The sequence below is a fragment of the Rutidosis leptorrhynchoides genome, chromosome 2 (assembly GCF_046630445.1).
Source record: "Rutidosis leptorrhynchoides isolate AG116_Rl617_1_P2 chromosome 2, CSIRO_AGI_Rlap_v1, whole genome shotgun sequence".
Lineage (NCBI taxonomy): Eukaryota > Viridiplantae > Streptophyta > Magnoliopsida > Asterales > Asteraceae > Rutidosis > Rutidosis leptorrhynchoides.
In genome coordinates this window covers 634832332-634859856 of record NC_092334.1, presented here as the reverse complement: position 1 = coordinate 634859856, position 27525 = coordinate 634832332, and the positions used below count along the sequence as shown (strand labels likewise).

The following is a 27525-nucleotide window of genomic DNA, read 5'->3' as shown; positions in this document are numbered from 1 at the left end:
TATAAGTAGTGCCTCCAAGTCTTTAATGCAAAAACAACCGCGCCTAATTCCAAATCATGCGTCGTATAATTTTGCTAGTGAATCTTCAATTGTCTAGACGCATAAGCAATCACCTTCGTTCGTTGCATTAATACACAACCGAGACCTTGCTTTGATGCGTCACAATAAATCACAAAATCATCATTCCCTTCAGGCAATGACAATATAGGTGCCGTAGTTAGCTTTTTCTTCAATAACAGAAACGCTTTCTCTTGTTCATCCTTCCATTCAAATTTCTTCCCTTTATGCGTTAATGCAGTCAAGGGTTTTGCTATTCTGGAAAAGTCTTGGATGAACCTTCTGTAGTAACCAGCTAGTCCTAAAAACTGACGTATGTGTTTCAGAGTTTTCGGGGTTTCCCACTTTTCAACAGTTTCTATCTTTGCCGGATCCACCTTAATACCTTTTTTGTTCACTATGTGACCGAGGAATTGAACTTCTTCCAACCAAAATGCACACTTTGAAAATTTAGCGTACAATTCTTCCTTCCTCAATACTTCTAACACCTTTCTCAAATGTTCACTGTGTTCTTGATCATTCTTTGAGTAAATAAGTATGTCATCAATGAAAACAATGACAAACTTGTCAAGGTATAGTCCGCACACTCGGTTCATAAGGTCCATGAACACAGCTGGTGCAATTGTTAAACCAAACGGCATGACCATAAACTCGTAATGACCGTAACGTGTTCTGAAAGCAGTCTTTGGAATATCATCCTCCTTTACTCGCATTTGATGATATCCAGAACGTAAATCGATCTTCGAATAAACCGACGAGCCTTGTAGTTGATCAAATAAGTCGTCAATTCTCGGCAGTGGATAACGGTTTTTGATGGTAAGTTTGTTCAACTCTCTGTAGTCAATACACAACCTAAATGTACCATCCTTCTTCTTGACAAACAAAACAGGAGCTCCCCATGGTGATGTGCTTGGTCGAATGAAACCACGCTCTAAAAGTTCTTGTAATTGGCTTTGCAGTTCTTTCATCTCGCTGGGTGCGAGTCTGTAAGGAGCACGAGCTATTGATGCAGCTCCTGGTACAAGATCTATTTGAAATTCAACGGATCGATGTGGGGGTAATCCCGGTAATTCTTTCGGAAATACATCGGGAAATTCTTTTGCAATGGGAACATCATTGATGCTCTTTTCTTCAGTTTGTACTTTCTCGACATGTGCTAGAACAGCATAGCAACCTTTTCTTATTAGTTTTTGTGCCTTCAAATTACTAATAAGATGTAGCTTCGTCTTGCCCTTTTCTCCGTACACCATTAAGGGTTTTCCTTTTTGTCGTATAATGCGAATTGCATTTTTGTAACAAACGATCTCTGCTTTCACTTCTTTCAACCAGTCCATACCGATTATCACATCAAAACTACCTAACTCTACTGGTATCAAATCAATCTTAAATGTTTCGCTAACCAGTTTAATTTCTCGATTCCGACATATATTATCTGCTGAAATTAATTTACCATTTGCTAATTCGAGTAAAAATTTACTATCCAACGGCGTCAATGGACAACTTAATTTAGCACAAAAATCTCTACTCATATAGCTTCTATCCGCACCCGAATCAAATAAAACGTAAGCAGATTTATTGTCAATAAGAAACGTACCCGTAACAAGCTCCGGGTCTTCCTGTGCCTCTGCCGCATTAATATTGAAAACTCTTCCACGGCCTTGTCCATTCGTGTTCTCCTGGTTCGGGCAATTTCTAATAATGTGGCCCGGTTTTCCACATTTATAACAAACTACATTGGCATAACTTACTCCGACACTACTTGCTCCGCCATTACTCGTTCCGACACCATTTGTTCCTTTCGTTCTGTTAACCCCTGGTCCGTAGACCTCACACTTCGTCGCGCTATGACCATTTCTTTTACACTTGTTGCAAAATTTGGTGCAGAACCCCGAGTGATACTTTTCACACCTTTGGCATAGCTGCTTCTGATTGTTGTTGTTGTTGCGGTTGTTATTGTTGTTGGGATGATTGTTGTAGTTGCTGTTGTTATTGTTGTTGTTGTTGTTGTTGGGCCGTTTGTTGGTGTGACATCAATGTTGCGATTGTTGGGATAATTGTTGCGATTATTATTGTAATTGTTGTTGTTGTTGTATTGGTGATTCTTATCACCGTTTTCCTCCCACTTTCTTTTGACTTGCTTCACATTGGCCTCTTCAGCCGTCTGTTCTTTAATTCTTTCCTCAATCTGGTTCACTAGTTTGTGAGCCATTCTACATGCCTGTTGTATGGAGGCGGGCTCGTGTGAACTTATATCTTCTTGGATTCTTTCCGGTAATCCTTTCACAAACGCGTCGATCTTCTCTTCCTCATCTTCGAACGCTCCCGGACACAATAGGCACAATTCTGTGAATCGTCTTTCGTACGTGGTAATATCAAATCCTTGGGTTCGTAACCCTCTAAGTTCTGTCTTGAGCTTATTGACCTCGGTTCTGGGACGGTACTTCTCGTTCATCAAGTGCTTGAATGCTGACCACGGTAGTGCGTACGCATCATCTTGTCCCACTTGCTCTAGATAGGTATTCCACCATGTTAACGCAGAACCTGTGAAGGTATGCGTAGCGTACTTCACTTTGTCCTCTTCAGTACACTTACTTATGGCAAACATCGATTCAACCTTCTCGGTCCACCGTTTCAATCCGATCGGTCCTTCGGTTCCATCAAATTCCAAAGGTTTGCAGGCAGTGAATTCTTTGTAGGTGCATCCTACACGATTTCCTGTACTGCTAGATCCAAGGTTATTGTTGGTATGTAGCGCAGCCTGTACTGCGGCTATGTTTGAAGCTAGAAAAGTACGGAATTCCTCTTCATTCATATTCACGGTGTGTCGAGTAGTCGGTGCCATTTTCTTCAAAATAGTCAAATGGAACAAGTTAATCATACAGAATATTAAGAGTAGTTAATAGTATTTCGTAGCATAATATGAACTCATTTATAAAAGCTTTTTCTTCATATTAGCGTTTTATAAGTTTAAATTCGGGTAGTACCTACCCGTTAAGTTCATACTTAGTAGCTAATATACAATTCAACTACTACAATTCTATATGAAAAACTGATTATAATAATATTTCGCGTTCAAACTTTTATACAATATTTTACAAACTTACAATACCGCTTATTTTACATAAAGCATGAAATATAGCACACAATAACTTTGATACAAGATAGTTGTGAAGATAATTCTAGCTAGTACACAAGTCGTTCAGCAAAGGCAATAAAGACACGTAATTCATACGTCCAGAAACAAGTCATGCATTCTGGTTTTACTAGGACTACTTCCCATCCTTGGTCTTGTGGAACATAACCGTTATGGCCGTTGATAAGACATCGTGTTGTAACGTTGTCAAAGGGACGAGGGTTACGTAATGACCAACAGTCTCGTAATAATCTAAAAACCTCATTTCTTACCCCAATTACGACTCCGTCACTTGTGGGAACGTTTTGTTTAATAGCTGTAGCCCGATGTTCTTTTTCTCACTTTGGTGAGAAGCGAACATTACTAACCCGTAAGCATAGCATGCTTCTTTATGTTGCATGTTAGCCGCTTTTTCTAAATCATAAAGTCCTATATTCGGATACATTGAGTCAAAATAATTTCTTAACCCGTTGCGTAAAATAGCATTTGGGTTCCCCGCAATATATGCGTCAAAGTAAACACATCGTAACTTATGGGTTTCCCAATGTGATATCCCCCATCTTTCAAACGAAAGTCTCTTATAAACCAAGACATTCTTGGAACGTTCTTCGAATGTCTTACAAACTGATTTCGCCGTAAATAGTTGTGCCGAAGAATTCTGACCGACTCTAGACAAGATTTCATCAATCATGTCTCCGGGTAGGTCTCTTAAAATATTGGGTTGTCTATCCATTTTGTGTTTTTATACTGTAAAATAGACAAGAGTTAGATTCATAAAAAAAATACTTATTAATACAAGCAATTTTTACATATATCATAAAGCATAAGCACACTATATTACATATATTACACCACACGAATACAACTATCTTATTCCGACTCGCTTGTTTCTTCTTCTTCGATTTTGGTTCGTTTTGCCAAGTTTCTAGGGATATATGATGTTCCCCTAATACGAGCCGTCGTTATCCACATTGGTTTAGAAAAACCTGGTGGTTTAGAGGTTCCCGGGTCATTATTACAACTTAAGGACTTCGGGGGTTGACGATACATATAAAGTTCATCGGGGTTGGAATTAGATTTCTCTATTTTTATGCCCTTTCCCTTATTATTTTCTTTTGCCTTTTTAAATTCAGTTGGGGTAATTTCTATAACATCATCGGAATTCTCGTCAGAATCTGATTCATCGGAGAATTGGTAATCCTCCCAATATTTTGCTTCCTTAGCGGAAACACCATTGACCATAATTAACCTTGGTTGGTTGGTTGAGGATTTTCTTTTACTTAACCGTTTTATTATTTCCCCCACCGGTTCTATTTCTTCATCCGGTTCCGATTCTTCTTCTGGTTCCGACTCTTCTTCCGGTTCCTCTTCGGGAACTTGTGAATCAGTCCACGAATCATTCCAATTTACATTTGACTCTTCATTATTATTAGGTGAGTCAATGGGACTTGTTCTAGAGGTAGACATCTATCACATAATATCAAACGCGTTAAGAGATTAATATATCACATAATATTCACATGTTAAAAATATATAGTTTCCAACAAAATTTGTTAAGCAATCATTTTTCAAGTATACACGGTCGAAGTCCAGACTCACTAATGCATCCTAACAAACTCGATAAGACACACTAATGCAAAATTCTGGTTCTCTAAGACCAACGCTCGGATACCAACTGCAATGTCCCGTTCTTATTGATTAAAAACGTTCCATATTAATTGATTTCGTTGCGAGGTTTTGACCTCTATATGAGACGTTTTTCAAAGACTGCATTCATTTTTAAAACAAACCATAACCTTTATTTCATATATAAAGGTTTAAAAAGCTTTACGTAGATTATCAAATAATGATAATCTAAAATATCCTGTTTACACACGACCATTACATAATGGTTTACAATACAAATATGTTACAACAAAATAAGTTTCTTGAATGCAGTTTTTACACAATATCATACAAGCATGGACTCCAAATCTCGTCCTTATTTAAGTATGCGACAGCGGAAGCTCTTAATAATCACCTGAGAATAAACATGCTTAAAACATCAACAAAAATGTTGGTGAGTTATAGGTTTAACCTATATATATCAAATCATAATAATAGACCACAAGATTTCATATTTCAATACACATCCCATACATAGAGATAAAAATCATTCATATGGTGAACACCTGGTAACCGACATTAACAAGATGCATATATAAGAATATCCCCATCATTCCGGGACACCCTTCGGATATGATATAAATTTCGAAGTACTAAAGCATCCGGTACTTTGGATGAGGTTTGTTAGGCCCAATAGATCTATCTTTAGGATTCGCGTCAATTAGGGTGTCTGTTCCCTAATTCTTAGATTACCAGACTTAATAAAAAGGGGCATATTCGATTTCGATAATTCAACCATAGAATGTAGTTTCACGTACTTGTGTCTATTTTGTAAATCATTTATAAAACCTGCATGTATTCTCATCCCAAAAATATTAGATTTTAAAAGTGGGACTATAACTCACTTTCACAGATTTTTACTTCGTCGGAAAGTAAGACTTGGCCACTGGTTGATTCACGAACCTATAACAATATATACATATATATCAAAGTATGTTTAAAAATATATTTACAACACTTTTAATATATTTTGATGTTTTAAGTTTATTAAGTCAGCTGTCCTCGTTAGTAACCTACAACTAGTTGTCCACAGTTAGATGTACAGAAATAAATCAATAAATATTATCTGGAATCAATCCACGACCCAGTGTATACATATCTCAGTATTGATCACAACTCAAACTATATATATTTTGGAATCAACCTCAACCCTGTATAGCTAACTCCAACATTCACATATAGAGTGTCTATGGTTGTTCCGAAATATATATAGATGTGTCGACATGATAGGTCGAAACATTGTATACGTGTCTATGGTATCTCAAGATTACATAATATACAATACAAGTTGATTAAGTTATGGTTGGAATAGATTTGTTACCAATTTTCACGTAGCTAAAATGAGAAAAATTATCCAATCTTGTTTTACCCATAACTTCTTCATTTTAAATCCGTTTTGAGTGAATCAAATTGCTATGATTTCATATTGAACTCTATTTTATGAATATAAACAGAAAAAGTATAGGTTTATAGTCGGAAAAATAAGTTACAAGTCGTTTTTGTAAAGGTAGTCATTTCAGTCGAAAGAACGACGTCTAGATGACCATTTTAGAAAACATACTTCCACTTTAAGTTTAACCATAATTTTTGGATATAGTTTCATGTTCATAATAAAAATCATTTTCCCAGAATAACAACTTTTAAATCAAAGTTTATCATAGTTTTTAATTAACTAACCCAAAACAGCCCGCGGTGTTACTACGACGGCGTAAATCCGGTTTTACGGTGTTTTTCATGTTTTCAGGTTTTAAATCATTAAGTTAGCATATCATATAGATATAGAACATGTGTTTAGTTGATTTTAAAATTCAAGTTAGAAGGATTAACTTTTATTTGCGAACAAGTTTAGAATTAACTAAACTATGTTCTAGTGATTACAAGTTTAAACCTTCGAATAAGATAGCTTTATATGTATGAATCGAATGATGTTATGAACATCATTACTACCTCAAGTTCCTTGGATAAACCTACTGGAAATTAGAAAAATAGATCTAGCTTCAAAGGATCCTTGGATGGCTTGAAAGTTCTTGAAGCAGAATCATGACACGAAAACAATTTCAAGTAAGATTTCCACTCGAAATAAGATTGTTATAGTTATAGAAATTGAATTAAAGTTTGAATATGATTATTACCTTGTATTAGAAAGATAACCTACTGTAAGTAACAAAGGTTTCTTGATCTTGGATGATTACTTGGAATGGATTTAGAAAACTTGGAAGTAAACTTGCAATCTTGGAAGTATTCTTGATTTTATGAAACTAGAACTTTTGGAATTTATGAAGAACACTTAGAACTTGAAGATAGAACTTGAGAGAGATCAATTAGATGAAGAAAATTGAAGAATGAAAGTGTTTGTAGGTGTTTTTGGTCGTTGGTGTATGGATTAGATATAAAGGATATGTAATTTTGTTTTCATGTAAATAAGTCATGAATGATTACTCATATTTTTGTAATTTTATGAGATATTTCATGCTAGTTGCCAAATGATGGTTCCCACATGTGTTAGGTGACTCACATGGGCTGCTAAGAGCTGATCATTGGAGTGTATATACCAATAGTACATATATCTAAAAGCTGTGTATTGTACGAGTACGAATACGGGTGCATACGAGTAGAATTGTTGATGAAACTGAACGAGGATGTAATTGTAAGCATTTTTGTTAAGTAGAAGTATTTTGATAAGTGTCTTGAAGTCTTTCAAAAGTGTATGAATACATATTAAAACACTACATGTATATACATTTTAACTGAGTCGTTAAGTCATCGTTAGTCGTTACATGTAAATGTTGTTTTGAAACCTTTAGGTTAACGATCTTGTTGAATGTTGTTAACCCATTGTTTATTATAACAAATGAGATGTTAAATTGTTATATTATCATGATATTATGATATATAATATATCTTAGTATGATATATATACAGTTAAATGCCGTTACAACGATAATCGTTACATATATGTCTCGTTTCGAAATCATTAAGTTAGTAGTCTTATTTTTACATATGTATTTCATTGTTAATACACTTAATAATATATTTACTTATCATTTAACATAATTAACCAAGTGTATCAATATCTTAATATGATTCATATGTACCTAGTAAGACGTTGTTATAACGATAATCGTTATGTATATCGTTTTCGAGTTTCTTAAATTAATAGTCTCATTTTTATGTATATAACTCATTGTTAAAATACCTAATGAGATTCATACTTATAATAAAATCATGTTAACTATATATATAACCATATATATGTCATTGTATAGTTTTTACAAGTTTTAACGTTCGTGAATCACCGGTCAACTTGGGTGGTCAATTGTCTATATGAAATCTATTTCAATTAATCAAGTCTTAACAAGTTTGATTGCTTAACATGTTGGAAACACTTAATCATGTAAATAACAATTTCATTTAATATATATATAAACATGGAAAAGTTCGGGTCACTACACAAGGGGTCTTGCAACCACTTCGTCCAGTTAATTCTAGACTTTTTAACTCTAGAGTATAACCAATAAAACGCGTTGACCACTATACTATCAAAGACATGAGCTTTCTTGAAGTAGGTGTCGTTGAAAACAATGCTATTCCGGAGCTTCCATATGTTCCAAAGAGAAGCAATAACAATGGATTGGAGAGCGATCTTTTGGTTTCCTTGAAGATGAGAACCCAGAAGCCATGACGAGATATGATGAGCCGATGACCAAGAAGGAATGGAGAGATTCATCCAACTGCTAACACGTGTCCAAATTTGCAAACTCGTATTACAAGTAGCGAAGATATGATCTATAGAATCTTCAAAAGAGTCACACATGCCACAATACATATTATTCAAAGCGATGTTACGAGCCATTAGATTCACCTTAGTTGGAAGGCGATCAAGATGAAGCCGCCAAAAGAAAAGATTAACCTTGATGGGGAGAAACTTGTTCCAAAAGGTATGATGCGAAGAAGGAATAATATCCACCAAATCAATGAGTCTGCGAGCTTGAGAAACTGAGAATAGAAGATCGGAAGCCCCATGCCAATTCCATGCGTCTTCATTTTCAGAAAGGATGATGTTACCAATCAAGTTACAAAGATCTACTAGTTCAGAAGATTCAATGCCACCTCTAATCTGTCGTCTCCATGACCAAGACCAAATACCATTCGTGAAATGAGATGCCACCGAACAATGCTTATTTATTTCGAGCAAATAGAGACGTGGAAAGTGAGTAGCCAAAGGGGTATTATCAATCCAAGAATCTAACCAAAACAAAGTAGAATTACCATTGCCAATAGAGATTCGCATCAGAGAAGAAGGAATAGCTTGCTTATGGTGTATGTTGTCAATGCATTTAGAAATTGATGACCATGTACCTGAAGAATTTCTTGCACACGGAATCAAGCCGTCCCAGGCCGTACCATGAATCGCCTTAATCACCTTAGACCAACATGAAGATTTTTCTTGAAGCAATCTCCATCTCCATTTGTAAAGGAGAGCTAAATTTAGAGCTTTCAGACTCGCCACACCAAGGCCACCTTTATCAATTGGATTGAGAATCAAACGCCATTTTACCCAATGAATTTTGCGAACATTGTCCTTGCCACCCCAAAGAAAAGAAGCTCTAAGCGATTCGAGGGTATTGATAACGCAAGATGGAGCCTTGAATAGAGACATATAATAAGTACCGAGGCCACCCAAAACTGACTTGATAAGTGTGAGTCTACCACCCATTGAAATCAAGTTCACTTTCCAATTTGCTAAGCGTTTTCGAGTTTTATCAATGATGGGAGACCAATTACTTGCACGCGACATATTATGACCGACAGGAAGGCCAAGGAAAGAAAAAGGAATTGTAGCCGTAGAGCACCCCATAATAGCTGCTACTCTAATGACCTCCTGATGTTGAACTCCGATCCCATATAAGGTTGATTTCTTGGGGTTAATTTTGAGCCCTGAAATAGCAAAGAAGCAACAAAGAATAGAAACAAGTTTTTGTAACCTATCCTTTATGTATCTAGTTTTTGTAACTCTCGCTGGAGCTACATATCATTCTTTAAGAGGCATGAGCACGTAATACTTATCGTATGTGTGCTAAGTCGTAACCAAACAACTTATTCTAAATATTGATTGAATTCAATACCAAATGAAGTATAATCGAAGTATGTAACCAAACGATTATAACTAAAACTTAAAGAAAGTACGATTATCTTACAAAATGAATGCAAAGTTACTTAAACAAAATGGTAAGTTAATAAAGCTAATAAATTGGGTGATAAATCTCAAGTAGCATTCTGACAATCACATATCGGCATATATAGCATTTCTTCAAGTTGATCGCATGCCAGATACCGGGGTATGAGCTCCCCTTAGCTAGTTTGTTAGATTTCAATTTTTTAAGGCAAGTTAGCAAGTGATTTATGTATGACACAAATTTATTTCGAAACACGTCAATTATATTATAAGATGATGTGTTTATGTTACTTATACAAATAGGAATTGAATAATATGCTTTTATTTAATATCATTTATCTACATCATGAATTAATGATATATACTTTGAGTATGTTTGAATGAAATTAATTTGAGCTAAAGCTTATGGATTAAAGCTAGAGTTTATTTTTGAAGCTGGTAGATTGAGTTTATTATTTTTTACAACTGTATGGTAACTAGCCGGAATTTATTTTTCAATTCATAAGCTCTACTTTTTTTCATAAGCTACTATTGATGTGTTTGGCCGACAAACTTGTGTGAGTTTATGGAAGTTTATATGAGTTTGAACTTATGATTTTAATAAACTACAAGTCATAAGGTTTGTTTGGCATCAACAAAAAATAGAGCTTATAATAAACATAAACTCTAGAAAAATAAACTCCTGAAACTAGCTTCTTAAAAAATGTAGAGCTTATGAGAAATAAATGTACTAATATACCCTTTATTATATTAGTTTACATTAAATATATATGTATCCTTTTAAGTCATTTCACAAGTATTAGCTCCAGCTACATACCAAACACACTTAAAAACAATAAGCTCCAGCTTCCAGCTTCAAAATAAACTTCAGCTTCAGCTCGAGTCACCAGCTCCAGCTCCAGCTATTTCGTCAAACACACCTTATAAGTAATTTATTCTTTAAGAGCTTATAATTTTTATAAACTTTATGTCTATCAAATAAAATTTTGACTTGGAACCTACTAAAATCAGAGCAGCTTCTATAAGTTTTCATAAACTCCCCCATTTTAAGGGGTGGAGTTTTAGAAAACTTGTGGGACCAGTGGTAAAGGGATACACTTATCAATTTTGTCGATTTTTAAGTGGATACGGACAGACCGTCATGAATTTTGTTCGCCACTGACTGTACGTCTAGAAATGAAAAGGCTGTCTGACATGGTCTATTTGTCTAAATTTCTCTCTTTTTAACTGTAAATTTTTGTAGCTGATTTGATATTTCTCTACCAAGTTGATTGATTTGGGTCAGACTAGAGCCCCATTTACCCACTAACCTTGGCACATACGACTTAAAAAAAGAAAAAAAGAAAAAAAAAAAGACACTTCATGTTAACCAGCATTCTTTAGTTGGTCATCTTGTGTAATTTGGCATTCAAATGCTCCCAAAAGTACCCTTATCACTCAAGGTATGAACTTGTGTTTTGTTGCTTCTGTTCAGAAGGACTAGCCTTTAAGGCCAAATATCAAACATCAACCAACACAAATAATGCAACACTTTTTCACCTTTAATTCTGATAAAGGGTCTGTAAAAAATAAAATGGAACAAAAATTGTCTCAAGTGTATATACATCAGGCCAAACAAAACTAATACACTTCCAATTTTTCTTTTACCTAAATAACAAAAATGATTTGGACTAAAAAGAATGTTAGTTTACCATAAACTCAGTGGGTAATAGTGTCATACCCGTGTATTTCTTCTGTTTGTATCACCAACACGTATATGTACCCAGTAAACACCACACGATGACTATCAGTATATCAAATATATCAATCATCGACCCCTTTATCTATTGCTAGTGTCAATGAGAGACAAATCTCCATTCCCAGTATAACTCGTTCCAAGTCCAACTCAATTCATGAGGATATCCAGGAAATTGAGTCGATAGTTCGTGGTTAATATTTGTAAGGAATCTCAAAAAAGACGTTTCTATCCAACTGGCTTCTGCTTATACCCAAACTTTGATCTTTCTAGTATTTTCTCCTTTTGTTTCCTCTTTTTGTCCATTTTAGTCCTATACCTTTCTTCTCTCTCTCTTTCAAAAATACCTTGCCAATGTACTTCCCCGGTTCTCGGCCATAGCCACATGTCGTATGGATGGTCACCATCATCTGCCGCCTCAGCTAGATCTTCATCCATGGCCTTTAATAAAGTGGCATTGAAATATTTAGTCCACATGAACCCTTTACGTTGTTCAACAGGGTGCTGTTCTTCTAAGGATCCTGAATTTGGATCAATGTAAATCATGGTACGAGCGCTATGGTAGGCCCACACATTGACCAGTAGTTCCAATAGCCGACAATAGCAATGTTGCTTCTGTATTTTGACAAAAGAATGAAAAATGAATCTAAAAATGTAGCACAAAAATTCTAATATGGAAAAAGGCTCTCTTTTCTTTTAAGATGATGTCACAATGATGTTAGCTAACATAAAATGCGTTTTTATCATGTTAGATAACACAAAATGCGAAATGAGAAGAGTATAGGGTTAATTACCTCACTCACTGAAGATCCTAACATGCATTCAGCGACGGTACTTGCATTCACGTGCAAACTGTCAAGAGAATCAGTAAACATCCTGTAGTACAATCAAATGAATCAGTAAACTTGTTCATATTATTTCACAATAAGTAAACGAGAATGAAAATAAAATATTTACTTCTTGCACTACATAATTAGAACCCGGAAGATACAAAATGTTCATATGATTACCTGGAAAACATGATGAACTCTAGGAATGAAGGGGTAGACATTACCCAGCTGTGCAAAGAAGACCAGTGCCCGCCATCTTCAGGCATAGGTGGAAGGGCTTCCACATATGATGGCAATGCATACATTCGACGAAAAGTATCCTGAAATGCCGTTCTGCAGATGACAAAATGACATTAGTAATAATCTTTATGAATTATTGTATTTGCTAAAATTACTCCAAACAATTCCATACTACCTATTTTCCCAAAATTGAGGGGCCTCTAGATACGGGTTAAATAGTCATACAATAGCAATAAGTCATGCGCCAATGTCATATGAATGTGATGTTGTTTTAGAGATAAATGTACCTGCAATTTCCAGCATTTAAGATATCACACATAGACCAGAATGTAAGAACATGGTCGCTCCCTGCAAGTTCCCCATCCATGTCTACACGTGCCCAAAAATATATTACATCTCCTCTATTTTTCTGTTGCACTATCCCTTCTAGAACCCTTTCAGCTCTCGAGGACAAAGAAACCTGAAATAAATTAAACATTAGAACAAATGGGTTAAGTTAACCCTATCAATTTAAACCTACCTGTTCTATCCAGCTTAACAACCGGCACAAACAACCCATTTTGCCACCTCTAGAGGACGTACCTTCCTTGCAGCAGCACGCCATGATTGAAAACCAATCCAAGGTCGTTTGTGAACATTATCAACCCTATTTGCAATGGAAAACATTCCCCCCATCTCAAGGAGAATATCTCGGTAGTAACTATCATTCACTATGGAAAGCCTCCCAACTGCATCCACATCATCTGATCTCAATCTTCGGGACTTCGTAGACTGGACAACAACGTACAAAACTAAAAACATGAATAACATTGGCAGGGACTGATGTTGAAGAGGAAGAGATCAATTATCAGTATCCAAATAACAAAGTTTGAATCCAATGAAAATTGTGGAGTAGCTTACAAGACTTAACCCACGATACAAAGAACCATGGTGCAGAAACGGCCAAGCCCCAGCTCCATTGTAAACCTCGTATATGCATAAAGGTTGACCTGTCCTCTCGAGCTCCCCTTCATCCCTTTCATTTGCTTCAGATTTTAGCTTTTCAGCTTTTTTAGCATCACGATATAATTCCTCCCATACACCATAGCTTTTATCACTTCTTCCCTCAAGCTACATAAGAATGGAAAGTAATATCATGATTAGATTCATTACCAAGAGTAGAGATGTCAATTTGGATCCATATACTTCATAAAGCTTGCATTTTATCCTTAAAGTGTACAAGGAGTTGGGAAAAATAACTAAAATGGAACGGGTCAAAATAACAAATGGAACGGGTCAAACAAGTTAATTTCAGAATTAATCCAAGTATGAAACAGTTGAACAGTTGAGCTGGTCAAAAGGTTTGCGTGTCACCTAAGAGTGTTAATAAAATGTTTTCAACCTCCTAAATCAATTAATGGAAACAAAACACTTTTACTTTCATACAAACAAACTAATTACTTATAGATGGAAGGGTCAACCCAACTAAACCCAGCCCAACCTAACCTGTGGTGAATAAAAACTCCCATTTTGACCTGCAATCAGTTACTATACACTGTTTCGTTACCCAACCGACCCATTTTGCCACCTCTACCAAGGCATAGAAATGACTAAACAAAGACGAAAGTACCTCTTGCAACTCTACTCTCTCAGCTTCTTCCAGACGATCAATTTCAGTCAAAACATCCCAATCCAGGGCAGTTGGAATATCTTCTGCCATTATCTCGGATTCATTCTGAGATGTCGTTCTTAGATCCATTAAAGGTATCATATGTTCCTCAATATCAAAAACTGCACTTGAATTTCTTCTATCTTCCTTCATATCCAAAAGCATGTCACTTGACCACTCATCACCAGTTTCCTCTAAGAACAAACCCCATTCCCATTCTCCCTGTTTCAGTTGAGAAATGACACCTGGCAACATTGAGTCTGATGGAAGTGTAAGAACACTGTCCAGAAGTTTCATGTAATCAATAATGCATTCTGATGCCTGCATGTTCTTAGCAAGCAGCTTCCCTGAAGAAGCAATTGTACGGGCATAATTCGATAGTCTTCCTTTTGAAGTTAGAAGCAAGAAAGCTTTCATCAACTCATCGGGGTTGTCTTTTGGAAAAACGATTCCATGTTCTCCATCAACAACCTGGAAAAAGTTCATATTTAACCTCGCATAACCTACAGTTTACATATATAACTGAGATGAAATAAAAAATGGAGGCTTACGTATTTTGTTATGATGGGATAATCAGGAGCAACTATAGGAATGTTAAATGTCATGGCTCTGGTAAGTAATGAAGGAAAACCTTGCTCATCTTGAGAGGAACCATACAGAACGATATCAGACATTAGTAACATCTCGTCCACATCACCATCCAAACCATAGTGTCCAATAGAATCACGACGAAGACCTAGATGAGCAGCAATATCCTGCATATATATATCTGTATCAAAGAGCCATCTTCAAAAAAAAAAAAAAAAAAAAAAAAAAAATGTGTACCTGTAAAGCATCATTATACGCACTACTGGAGTTCCCACATGCAAACATAAATTTGAATTTTGACCCAACATATCCTTCTCTTGCATATTTAGTCAACAAAGGTCCTAAGTTATGCATTGCCACTGCATAATCCCATGATAGTTCATTGTAGAAAAAAGAACTCCCAACAACCAAAACCAGCATATCATCTTCGCCAAAACCATTTTTCATCCTCAACTGAGATTTGGAGTGGGCTTTTAGGTAGCTTTCTGCTGCCCACACATCTACTGGTGATCCAGGAATTACAATAAAGTTTCCAGTGTCAAGTACACTATATAACATCTGATACATGCATAAATCATAAATTGAGAAACAACGTAAGAATGCCTAAACTATAACAAACTAATTTTAGTGTTTATTAACTGCAATAATGGGAATAAGACTGTAGAATGGGCAGTTTACCGGAAAAGAAAATTCAGGAAACACAATCACATCAGCTCTTCTAAAGGCATTTTTCCAATATGTAACTAAATGTTCCCATCCCATTTCTTCGTATAGAGTAAGGCGGTTTGCAAGGGTATCTTCTTGAATTATCCAGATAAGTTGCACGGAGCAAAACGGCTCCTGCATAAGGCTGCAAAAATATAAGACTCACAAACCTTGGTATCTCCAAATAAGAGAACATACTTGAATGTGCTTTCTTTACTTAAAAAAGATCCAGAGTTATGGGGAGATTTAAAGGGTTGCATGAGAACTAGAAAAGATTGGTTGTGTAAGGTAAAAATATGAGCAATTACAAGTTGATCCCAAAAGAATTAATAATTCATATATGCCACCTCATACCTTGAAATAGCATCATGTGCTTCTAAAGAATTTACAACAACGCCATCAAATCTGCAGAAGCAGAGATTAGAGGATTATTTTACATATAAACTACAAGTTCCTCATTTAAGTACATATAAGATGTATGTAGGCTGATCTCTCGCATCAGCTACAATATTGATAGGTTACTGTTGAAATATGCAATGGAAGAGAAACAGTGGAAAAGAGACAAGACATACATTGACCAATCAATATGACCATAATTTTCAGGACTTAAAACTGAAATTTGGCCAACAATCTTCTCCCACAGTGGTTTTGCCTTGCCATCCTCAGTTGCATATATCTGCATGAAAGAAGCATTAAGAAGATCAACAAGGTCCTTAATTAAGTGCAGAGATTTAGAAGTTTGACCAAGTATTAGATAAGACTGGAGTGTTCTTGCTACTTAACTCTTAACAATAACTCATCAAGCATTTTAGAACAATGTGATTCCATAATAAAACCAGAGAAATCAATTCAAGAATCTTATAGCGATATTAGATTAGTTCATATCCCATTCAGAGCACTTAATTAGTCATTCTACATATAAACGTGACAGAAAAAAAGTACACACTAAAGCTATGTATGTGGTCATCACCTGAAGCGTATAACCCAATCCATGCAAATTCTTCATCAAGGTAAGAAGCATCAACGAAGACGGATCTTTCTTCATGTTTCCTAAGATCTTACAACGATCAAAACAAGGCACTGCTGTAAATATGAGGTTACAAGTTTTCATACATAACTATACTATTCCCATTGGAAATAACAATAAGTGCAACGGGGTACAGTATGTAAATCAAGTGAGAGCAGAAATTGCAATGATGGCATTAACTAATCTGAAAATGTCTTTAAACCACAATGAAGATATTAAGTAATCTCTTTGTAGTTACAAAAATGACAATACTGATAGAGCGGTATACGTTACTAAATTCACATGCGTCCCCAGAATTTGACGCCTTAAAGAACGTAGACACCACTTATATCGTTTTTCTTTAATACTCCTAACTATATTATCAAGGTGAAGATAGTTAAAAGCACTTTTTCACCATGAAAAGAATATAGAGGGACATGTCAATTCATATCTCAGTGGATACAAAATTGACATCTAATCAACCATAGTATTACAAATTCTTTGAAAACAATATTAGAAAATAAAACAATTAAGAACCATCACTAGATAGCCAGTGGTTGGGGCCCTGAGTTCCTTGCAAGAGGTCTCAGGTTCGAATCCCATATGGGACGAATATTTAGTGGTGGCCAGGGAAGGGTTGGAAACAGCCAGGGAGTAATCGTGATGGGCTGCGTACATTAGAGTATGGGGTTGGATTACTCGCCCTCCAGGGTAGCCCGAACAAGGAAAACCTTCTACCTTTTTACCAAAACAATTAGGAATAAATAAGGACATGTCATTTCATACCTCAATGGATTTACATATATTTGCTCATGTGCACTCTGCTTAATTTTACTGTCTACTCCTGACATCCATATTATGCTATGAGTATCTTGATAACGTAGATTTAAGTCTCTAGTAAACCATCAAAGCTTTCTTAAAAAGCAGCTCCTAAGGCATTTAAGTCTCTAGTAAACCATCAAAGCTTACTTAAAAAGCAGCTCCTAAGGCATTGTTAACGCATATTACAAGATCCAAAAGTGCAAGACTAACCCTTGAATATTCCTATTCTTCATATTCAGATATAAACAACTAGTATGACTACCTTTTCCACATCACAACTTAGGCTTCTTTCAGTTTTCAGCTTTCATTTTCTTTATTCACTCCTAAAATTTTCTTTAAAAAAAACAATTATTCAAGAATTTAGTAAATGAACATGTTATGTGCAACAAAAGGTATCTAACATTCCACTAAAAACTATTCCACCTGTTTATAATTCTCAATTGCACCGTACACAAAAAAAAATTATGTTTGCAATTTGCACCCTACCCACCAAACCACCCCAACAGTACACCAAGTACTTTATTACCCCAAGTAACTTGCAGACACATCAAAACATGGATACCACATATAAAGCGTCAACAACTTCAACAAGTAGTCATCATCATGTTCATCTATTTATATTTATACAATAAGTAAAACAAAAGTAATAAACACTCACAATTGCAAGCCTAGGCGATCGAACACCAACACGAGGCTTATTCCTCGTGCGTTCAATCTCAAAACCCCTCACATTCTTCGCCGAAACAAACTCCAACGAACTCCCGAACTTCAAACCCTCACGCACCTCCCTCCCAATCTTCGCACCGTCACCACCACCCTGCCGGAACACCATTGCACCAATTGAGCTCTGCAACACCATTGACACAAAAGCAAACGCAAATACAACAATCAATATACACAAATAACACAACGAGGTTCCTCTAACTGAAAACAGTTTCCGAGCAACAGCGGATCGGGCGTTATAAACATGAGATCGGCGCCGATCCGATAAGCTAGTTGTAGAAGTTGATTTGGATACAGGTATAGAATTAGGTTTGGACTTAGATCTAGGGTTAGGGTTAGGGTTTCTCTTAAACCGGAAACGGTCTCTGATTGGATAAAAATCGGTGGCACCGGAATTAGAAATGGAATCATCGCCGTCGTGTGGACTCGGCGAGTTTTGGCCCATGGTTTAATGGAGTGAAGTTAGTTTTTATAGCATTGAGTCGATGCAAAAAAAAATGAAGATGATGATGATGGATTTAGTGTTATGTTTACAGATGCAGGTTAGTCTGTTGTGGTGGTTATGAGTGTATAGATATAGTCTTATGTGTATGTATATGTCTGGTGTTTGTTGTCTTTTTAGAGTGACGGTGATTAGATTAGATCTGATTCTGATTTGTGGGTTTAAAATTAAACGCGTTTTGGAGTGGAGGAAATTTTATTATGTCGGTAATTTTTAGGGGTTTATAAAAATGAGATATACGGAGTACGAGTATAATAATACACAATTATTTTATATTTTACCTTTTGTATTTAACGTATAAAATATAAAATAATACACAAATATAATCGGTGCCGGATTTGAGGGCGTGCAACACGTGCGCTCGCACATGACCCATAATCCAAAGGGGCCTATAGTGCTAATATTTAACCAAATTTTTTAGTGTTTAATGAACTTATTCATACATATATTTAAAACTTTTGTATATAACCTATTTTCTGTTAACTAAAACAGGGCCCATATAAAAAATTATAATTGACTGAACGGCCCTGAATATAATTATATAATTATATAATATATAATATATAATTATTATTATTTCTAATAATCATAATTATAATTATAATTATAATTATATTTGCATATGAATTTATGCTCCATACGACCGTATCTATTTATAGTATCATATTATATAAATCTTTAAAATAATAATTTCATAAATATAAATTATTCAAGTTTAAAAATAATTTAAAAATAATTTAAAAATAAAGAAAAAATTTATAAACTCCTTATGATAATGTTATTAAAATAATTAATTATTTTTAATAAAAATATTAATATGTTAATTGTATATAATATATAAAGCATTGTACAACCTTATGATAAAATACTCTCATGACCATATATATAATATTTTAAGCATTGTGTACAACTTTATGATAAAACACCATTATGATCATAATATTTGAACCATTATGTACAACCTTATGATAAAACACCCTCATGATCATATGTACAAACTTTAAAACAATTTGTACAATCTTTTACAAAACACCCTATGAACACATGTACAAACTTTGAATCATATTGTACAACCTTCATATAATAATTGTATTTTAGTCTAAAAAAAATTAAAAGAGGCATTTGTTATTATTAATAATTATTATTAAAAATATAAATACTTAATTTTAGAGCAAATTTTATTATTATTATTATTATTCAAATATGATTTTTCTTTACAGGATTAATTACGTTACATATGTATGCGAAATACATGTCTCAATAAAATTTCTAATTTTATGACAAGAAAAATAACAATTGTGATGAAAATTGAACGAAAGTGGTGGGAGAATAAATGTAGTTCATTTATTTTGACCAAAGTAAGTATATCAATATGTTTGTAAAAACAATTACAAGTATCTTAGTCAGAATCTGTGGTTCCACAGGTCATTAAACTAAATGACTTTAACATTTACATTCACTTAATACCTAAAATTTATCATTAAACTGTTTCTTTTAAATAAACCTGTGATTTCACGGGTCATTTCACTAGTTAAAACATTAAATTATAATTTTCCATATTCATGTTACAGCCAAATAAAAAATCTTTAATGAGAATAAGTAAATAAATTATTTAATCGCTAAGAAATGTAGTTAATCGCTCAATGAGTACCAACCGATTAGCTTAATCAGAAGCTATTATAAAATTATTGCGAAGCTACTTTCAAACCGACTTAAAAAGGTGATCTCAAATCTTGTCGGTTATGAGCAAAGTGCATTTATTAAAGGTAGGAACATTATGGACGGGGCACTTATTACTAACGAGACTCTTGAATATTTAAAACAAAAACGTCTTAAGAGTCTTATCTTTAAAGTGGATTTTGAGAAAGCGTTCGATTGTCTAAATTGGGAATTTTTACTCGAAATTATGAAGATTATGGGTTTCAGGACTAAATGGAGGAAATTGATCTATTCTTGTCTTGAATCGACGTCTATTTCGGTTCTTGTGAATGGCTCACCAACAAATGAGTTTAAACTTGAAAGGAGTGTGAGACAAGGCGACCCGCTCTCACTTATAGCAGCGGAAGTGTAAAGACCCGTCATAATCCATAAGAACGAATACAATAACATATGATTACATTACGAGGTATTTGACCTCTATATGATACATTTTACAAACATTACATTCGTTTTAAAAGACAAACTTTCATTTCATCAAAAGTTGATAGGCATGCATACCACTTCATAATATCCAATTATAAATTATCTAATCTGTCATTTACTTAATCATAATCTTTACTGAACTCAACGACTTGAATGCAACGTCTTTTGAACTATGTCATGAATGATTCCAAGTAATATCTTTAAAATGAGCAAATGTACAGCGGAAGATTTCTTTCAATCCTGAGAATAAACATGCTTTAAAGTGTCAACCAAAAGGTTGGTGAGTTCATTAGTTTATCATAATCGATCATTTTCATCATTTTAATAGACCACAAGATTTTCATTTTCATTTCTCATAAAAATATGTCCCATGCATAGAGACAAAAATAATCATTCATATGGATTGAACACCTGGTAACCGACATTAACAAGATGCATATAAGAATATCCCATATCATTCCGGGACATCCATCGGACATGATAAAACAACATCGAAGTACTAAAGCATCCGCAACCATGGATGGGGTTTGTTAGGCCCAATAGATGAAAGGACCCGTCCTAATCCATCCAGACGAATACATTACATTTGGTTACATCGCGAGGTACTTGACCTCTATATGATACATTTTACAAACATTGCATTCGTTTTTAAAAGACAAACTTTCATTACATCGAAAGTTGACAGCATGCATACCATTTTCTAATATATCCAACTATAAATGACTTAATAATAATCTTGATGAACTCGATGACTCGAATGCAACGTCTTTTGAAATATGTCATGAGTGACTCCAAGTAATATCTCTAATGAGCAAATGCACAGCGGAAGATTTCTTTCATACCTGAGAATAAACATGCTTTAAAGTGTCAACCAAAAGGTTGGTGAGTTCATTAGTTTATCGTAATCATTCATTTTCATCATTTTAATAGACCACAAGATTTTCATTTCCATTTCTCATAAATATACGTCCCATGCATAGAGACAAAAATCATTCATATGATGAACACCTGGTAACCGACATTAACAAGATGCATATAAGAATATCCCCTATCATTCCGGGAAATCCTTCGGACATGATAAAAACAACATCGAAGTACTAAAGCATCCGCAACCATGAATGGGGTTCGTTAGGCCCAATAGATCTATCTTTAGGATTCGCGTCAATTAGTAGATCGGTTTACTAATTCTTAGGTTACCAAGCAAAAGGGGCATATTCGGCTTCGATCATTCACCCATATAATGTAGTTTCAATTACTTATATCTATTTCGTAAAACATTTATAAAAATTGCGCATGTATTCTCAGCCCAAAAATATAAAGGGTAAAAAGGCAAATGAAACTCACCATACTATATTTTGTAGTAAAAATACATATGACGAAACTGAACAATGCAGGGTTGGCCTTAGATTCACGAACCTATATATATATATATATATATATATATATATATATATATATATATATATATATATATATATATATATATATATATATATATATATATATATATATATATATATATATATTAAAACATGTAATCGTAATCGAACAAGTTATGTATTATTATTAATTGTTATTTTAGTAATTTGTATGTTTTATTAATAACTAAATTAACTATATTTATTTTATATACTTTAGATAAATAGTTAGTATTTATTATGAAAACATTAATGTTGTTATGTGATATGTATTAAATATATTCTTATATAGTTATTTATTTGGTAAAATAATATCAATAATAATAAATAACAATTTGTATCTATTTATGGTAATAATAATAATAATAATATTGATACTACTAATAATCTAAATGATAGTTTTAAAAATAATATAAATTTTGATAGAAATAATAATAATAATAATAATAATAATAATAATAATAATAATAATAATAATAATAATAATAATAATAATAATAATAATAATAATAATAATAAGATAATAATAATAAATAAATAAATAAATAACTACCTCAAAGGAGTAGCCCTTAAAAATGCCCAAGTCCGGGTTTGAACTCGCGACGTCCCGATAACCCGAAAACAATCCTAACCATTCCTCCGCTTATTTCATTCTTGAATTACTTCGCACACTTAATTATTTAACCCATATTAATCGTCTATCATCTATCATCCTTAAACCCAACGGAATCATTATTATTAATCTCCATGATCATAATCACTTATGATCATCATCATTCCTATGCTATATCATCATATATATCTAATCGTCCACCTTTACCAGTGATCATTAACCGAAGCCAATTAAACGTTTATCTATGATATTAGTTATTTATTCGGCCTAATAGCAAAACAAGTTCACGGTTCAAACTACCAATTCAAAGTTCTCGGCCCATTTTATTAAAACAATGTCCACAGCTCAACATATAAATCCCTTGGCCCTACATAAATCGAATTCCATTAGCTAGTAATAAGGGATTCGGTATTTTGCATGTGGGATTAAAAGTTGCATTGTTATTTGGCTGTCCCACTAGATTTCCACCTAAACCACTAACTTCTTCTTTAATCTTTTCGGTACCATCATAAAAGCCAAATAAATAATACGGTCCATGTCAACTTAAATGAACTATCAATTGCTGTGTTTCGGTCAAAAAGGAAAAAAAAAATTAAATAGAATAATCGAACGTCCTTTTTGGTAGACCTTGCAACTTGTTCCATATAATATTCGATTATGTGCAGTAAAGTAATATCAATTATATCAATCATTTTAATACCACAACCATCATCTACGCATTATCTTTGCTTCATCATCTTAAATCAAAACCCATTTCATTATTATCTTAACTATATCATAATTATGATCATAATCATAACTATAAACCATAAATCACGTATCATCTATCATGTATCAATCGATCATGTATCATTGTAATATCATCATTATCTTATCATGAAATCATGATCATCAATTGATCATTTACCATACATCAGTGGTGTCCTCTTCAATTGATACAGACCTTGGCCCAAGTTGATAATATATAAATCTCGGCCCAATAGAGAACAATAGCTAGGTTTCGGTCCACTAATAACTAAAACATGGCAGCCAAAAAAAATTATATAAAAAGAACATGTTTGTGTTTTCTTACGACAGGAATGAAAGGGGGAAAAAATTGGACAGCTTGCACCTTTTGTTTGTGGGAACCCATCTCACTTTATCTTCTGTCTTCCACTAAGTACCTCATGATTAATTTGTTAAAAAGCTTATGACTCATCTATAAGCACTCATTTGTATTTTAAAGGGTAAATAGAAAGAAACTTAAGTGTTAGTCACGATTAGAAACAGAAGCAGGTACATAACTTTTGATGATCGAAAGGAAACAGGAAACAGGAACTGCATTTGTTGCAGCAGCCATTCGAAGAAAAAGCAAAGAAATTCGCAGAAGAAGAGTAAACAAGTGATGACGTTTGTTGGTGGTCCGAAGTAATAGGAAACCGTGAGCAATACAGAAGAAGAGGAAGAAAGAAAGAAAGGAAGATGGGGTTTGTTTTGGGTCGATGATAACAAGTAGCTGGGACAATCGATCAAATGGTGTTTTGGTTCCGAGCTCATGATCAGACAAGAAACAAACTTGGGGTTTGGTTTTGGTTAATGAATGGTGATAGTTAAAGTCGTAGAACAATGATGTGGTTTTGTGTGGTTTACGGACATTAACATCGAATGGGTTTAGGTGGTTTTGATGAACCAAAGGTGATGGTTTGATTTGGTATTGGTTTCATATAAACAGAAGCATCGAGTAGTAAGAACAACCAAACGTTTTTGGTTTCTAATCTTATTTGAGATGAGGAAAAAATGAAACAGAAGAGTGATTTGTTTATGGTGAACGAAAATAGGAAAAGAAAGAAAAATGAAATGGTGATGATTGTGTTTACTCGTGGTGAATGGTGGTGCTATGGTCAAAAGGAGTGTGGTGATTAAATGAGTTTTGTGAGGATGTCTGATTGATCGAAACAACAACAAGTAGTAGGAATACAAGGTGGTTAAATGGTGGGTTGATGATGATGCTCGTCTAGATTAGAACCGGAAGTGAGCAACGGTGATGATTCGTTTGATAGCAGGGAAAATAAAAGGAAATGATAAGTGATGGTGGGTTTGAGATGGTGTTCGAAGTTAGAATTAAGCGGAAGGAGATGGGTTGGTTTTCTGGAGCATGTATATGTATATGTTCATTATATTATATATTATATATACATATATATATTAAAGTAGATGAGATGAATCAATCACTTAACTAATCAATTTCAAACATTGTCGATCAATCATATCTCACATAACTGTCAAAGAAGAAACAGTAATTGTTGCATTAATAAAAATGGATCCTTTTGATTTGTTGACATAATATCATGAGAAAGCAAGAAAGAAGTTGACAGTTGATAAGAACGGATTTGCATAATATCTCTGACTTTACAAATCATATGTACTTAATATTAATAAATATAGTTATTTTGTTAAAAATATTGATAATGTTATCATAATAAAATACTAATAATAATAATAGAAGTAATAATAATATTAATGATAATAATATCTAATAATAACAAGAATAATGATTAAAGGTAATAGAAGTAATGATAATAATAATTTTAAATAAAAAAAATATGTTAATTTTTAGAAATAATAATATATAGCAAATTACATGTTTTAAATTTCATATATTATATATTGAAAATAATGAAATAACTAATACTGATATTAATATTAATATTAATATTAATATTAATCATAGTAATATACTTAATAATGATATTAGTATGACGACTGTATTTTTAACTAGTCTGAAGTTTACGTAGTCTATTAACGAGCTTTTGTTTATTTTAAAATGACATAAGTTTGAATCACTTATTTAATTACCAACGAATCGACAAATGAGTATTACTATTATGATTATATTTAATATACTTTATATATATATAATTTCCTAACAACTTTTATTATATTTTATATTTTCTTAAATTACAATTTAAATTATTATATATATATGCGTCTATTTACAAATAGTTGTTCATGAATCGTCGGACACAGTCAAGGTTAAATGATTATATGAAATAGTTCAAAGTTTTTAAAATTTCAACATTACAGACTTTGCTTATCGTGTCAGAAACATATAAAGATTAAGTTTAAATTTGGTCGGAAATTTACGGGTCGTCACAATAGATCTATCTTTAGGATTCGCGTCAATTAGTAGATCGGTTTACTAATTCTTAGGCTACCAAGCAAAACGGGGCATATTTGGCTTCGATCATTCAACCATATAATGTAGTTTCAATTACTTGTGTCTATTTCGTCAAACATTTATAAAAAATCAGCGCATGTATTCTCAGTCCCAAAAATATATATTGCAAAAGCATTTAAAAGGGAGCAAATGAAACTCATTATACTGTATTTTGTAGTAAAAATGCATGTGACGATATTGAACAATGCAGGGTTGGCCTTGGATTCACGAACCTATATCAGTTATATATATATATATATATATATATATATATATATATATATATATATATATATATATATATATATATATATATATATTAAAATACATAATAACAATTAATAATTTTTTTTTATATTAATTTTACTAATATACTTTTTATATTAATAAATTACATGTTATTTGTAACTTAATTATAGTTAAAACAAAATAGTATCTAATATTAATATAGATGTAAAAATATATTTATATATAAGGTCATTTGTTTACTAAGATAGTGATAATAATAATAATAATAATAATAATAATAATAATAATAATAATAATAATAATAATAATAATAATAATAATAATAATAATAATAATAATAATAATAATACTAATAATAATAACTTTACTGAAAATGATAATTTTAATGATAATGAAGGCTGATAATACTAATTATAAAAATAATGATTTTACTTGTAGTGACCCGAACTTTTTCATGTTTATATATATTAAATGAGATTGATATTTACATGATTAAATATTTTCAACATGATAAGCAATCAAACTTGTTAAGACTTGATTATTTGAATTGAGTTTCATATAGACAATTGACCACCTAAGTTGACCGGCGATTCACGAACGTTAAAAAATTGTAAAAACTACATGATGTTATATAAACGGATATATATATATATATATGGTTAACATGAGATTATGATAAGTAAGTATCTCCATAAATATGTTAACAATGAGTTATATACAAACAAATGAGATTATTGATTTAAGAAACTCGAAAATGATATATATAACGATTATCGTTATAACAACGTTTTACTAAATACATATGTATCATATTAAGATATTGTTACACTATATTTAACATGATAAAATGATAATTAAGTAAATCATTAAGTGTGTTAACAATAAACTACATATGTAACGATTATCGTTGTAATAGTATTTTAACATATATATATGATGTTAAGATATATTTATACACCATGTTATTATGATAACATAATAATTTAACATCTTATTTAAGTATTATAACAATGGATTATTTACATTTAACAAGATCATTAACTTAAAGGTTTCAAAACAACACTTACATGTAACGAC

The 27525-nt window shown here is 33.1% G+C and overlaps 1 protein-coding gene across 3 annotated transcripts; it reads right to left on the bottom strand.

Annotated features, from left to right (window-relative positions):
* Positions 1 to 11557: 11557 nt before the first annotated feature.
* Positions 11558 to 18861, bottom strand: LOC139893660 (uncharacterized). Of its 3 annotated transcripts, none has more exons than XM_071876833.1 (14): positions 18264 to 18861; positions 16748 to 16834; positions 16350 to 16453; positions 16132 to 16182; positions 15751 to 15922; positions 15310 to 15630; positions 15036 to 15239; positions 14446 to 14955; positions 13737 to 13946; positions 13419 to 13607; positions 13124 to 13296; positions 12777 to 12929; positions 12561 to 12642; positions 11558 to 12381 (listed from the first exon to the last, which is right to left on the bottom strand). In XM_071876833.1, the coding sequence occupies exons 1-14, from the start codon at positions 18771 to 18773 to the stop codon at positions 11995 to 11997; spliced, it is 3153 nt and encodes a 1050-aa protein (XP_071732934.1). In that variant the 5' UTR covers positions 18774 to 18861; the 3' UTR covers positions 11558 to 11994. The 3 variants fall into 3 exon arrangements, with proteins under 3 accessions (XP_071732934.1, XP_071732936.1, XP_071732935.1); XM_071876835.1 differs by having other exon boundaries at positions 16748 to 16827; positions 18264 to 18367; XM_071876834.1 differs by having other exon boundaries at positions 16748 to 16860; positions 18264 to 18346.
* Positions 18862 to 27525: the final 8664 nt, after the last annotated feature.

Coding starts and splice junctions, on each gene's coding strand:
- LOC139893660 (XM_071876833.1), bottom strand. CDS start 18,773: ATGGGCCAAAACTCGCCGAGTCCACACGACGGCGATGATTCCATTTCT. Junction 16,454..16,747: donor GATTGGGTTATACGCTTCAG/GTGATGACCACA, acceptor TCTTTCATGCAG/ATATATGCAACTGAGGATGG. Junction 13,608..13,736: donor TGTATCGTGGGTTAAGTCTT/GTAAGCTACTCC, acceptor GTTGTTGTCCAG/TCTACGAAGTCCCGAAGATT.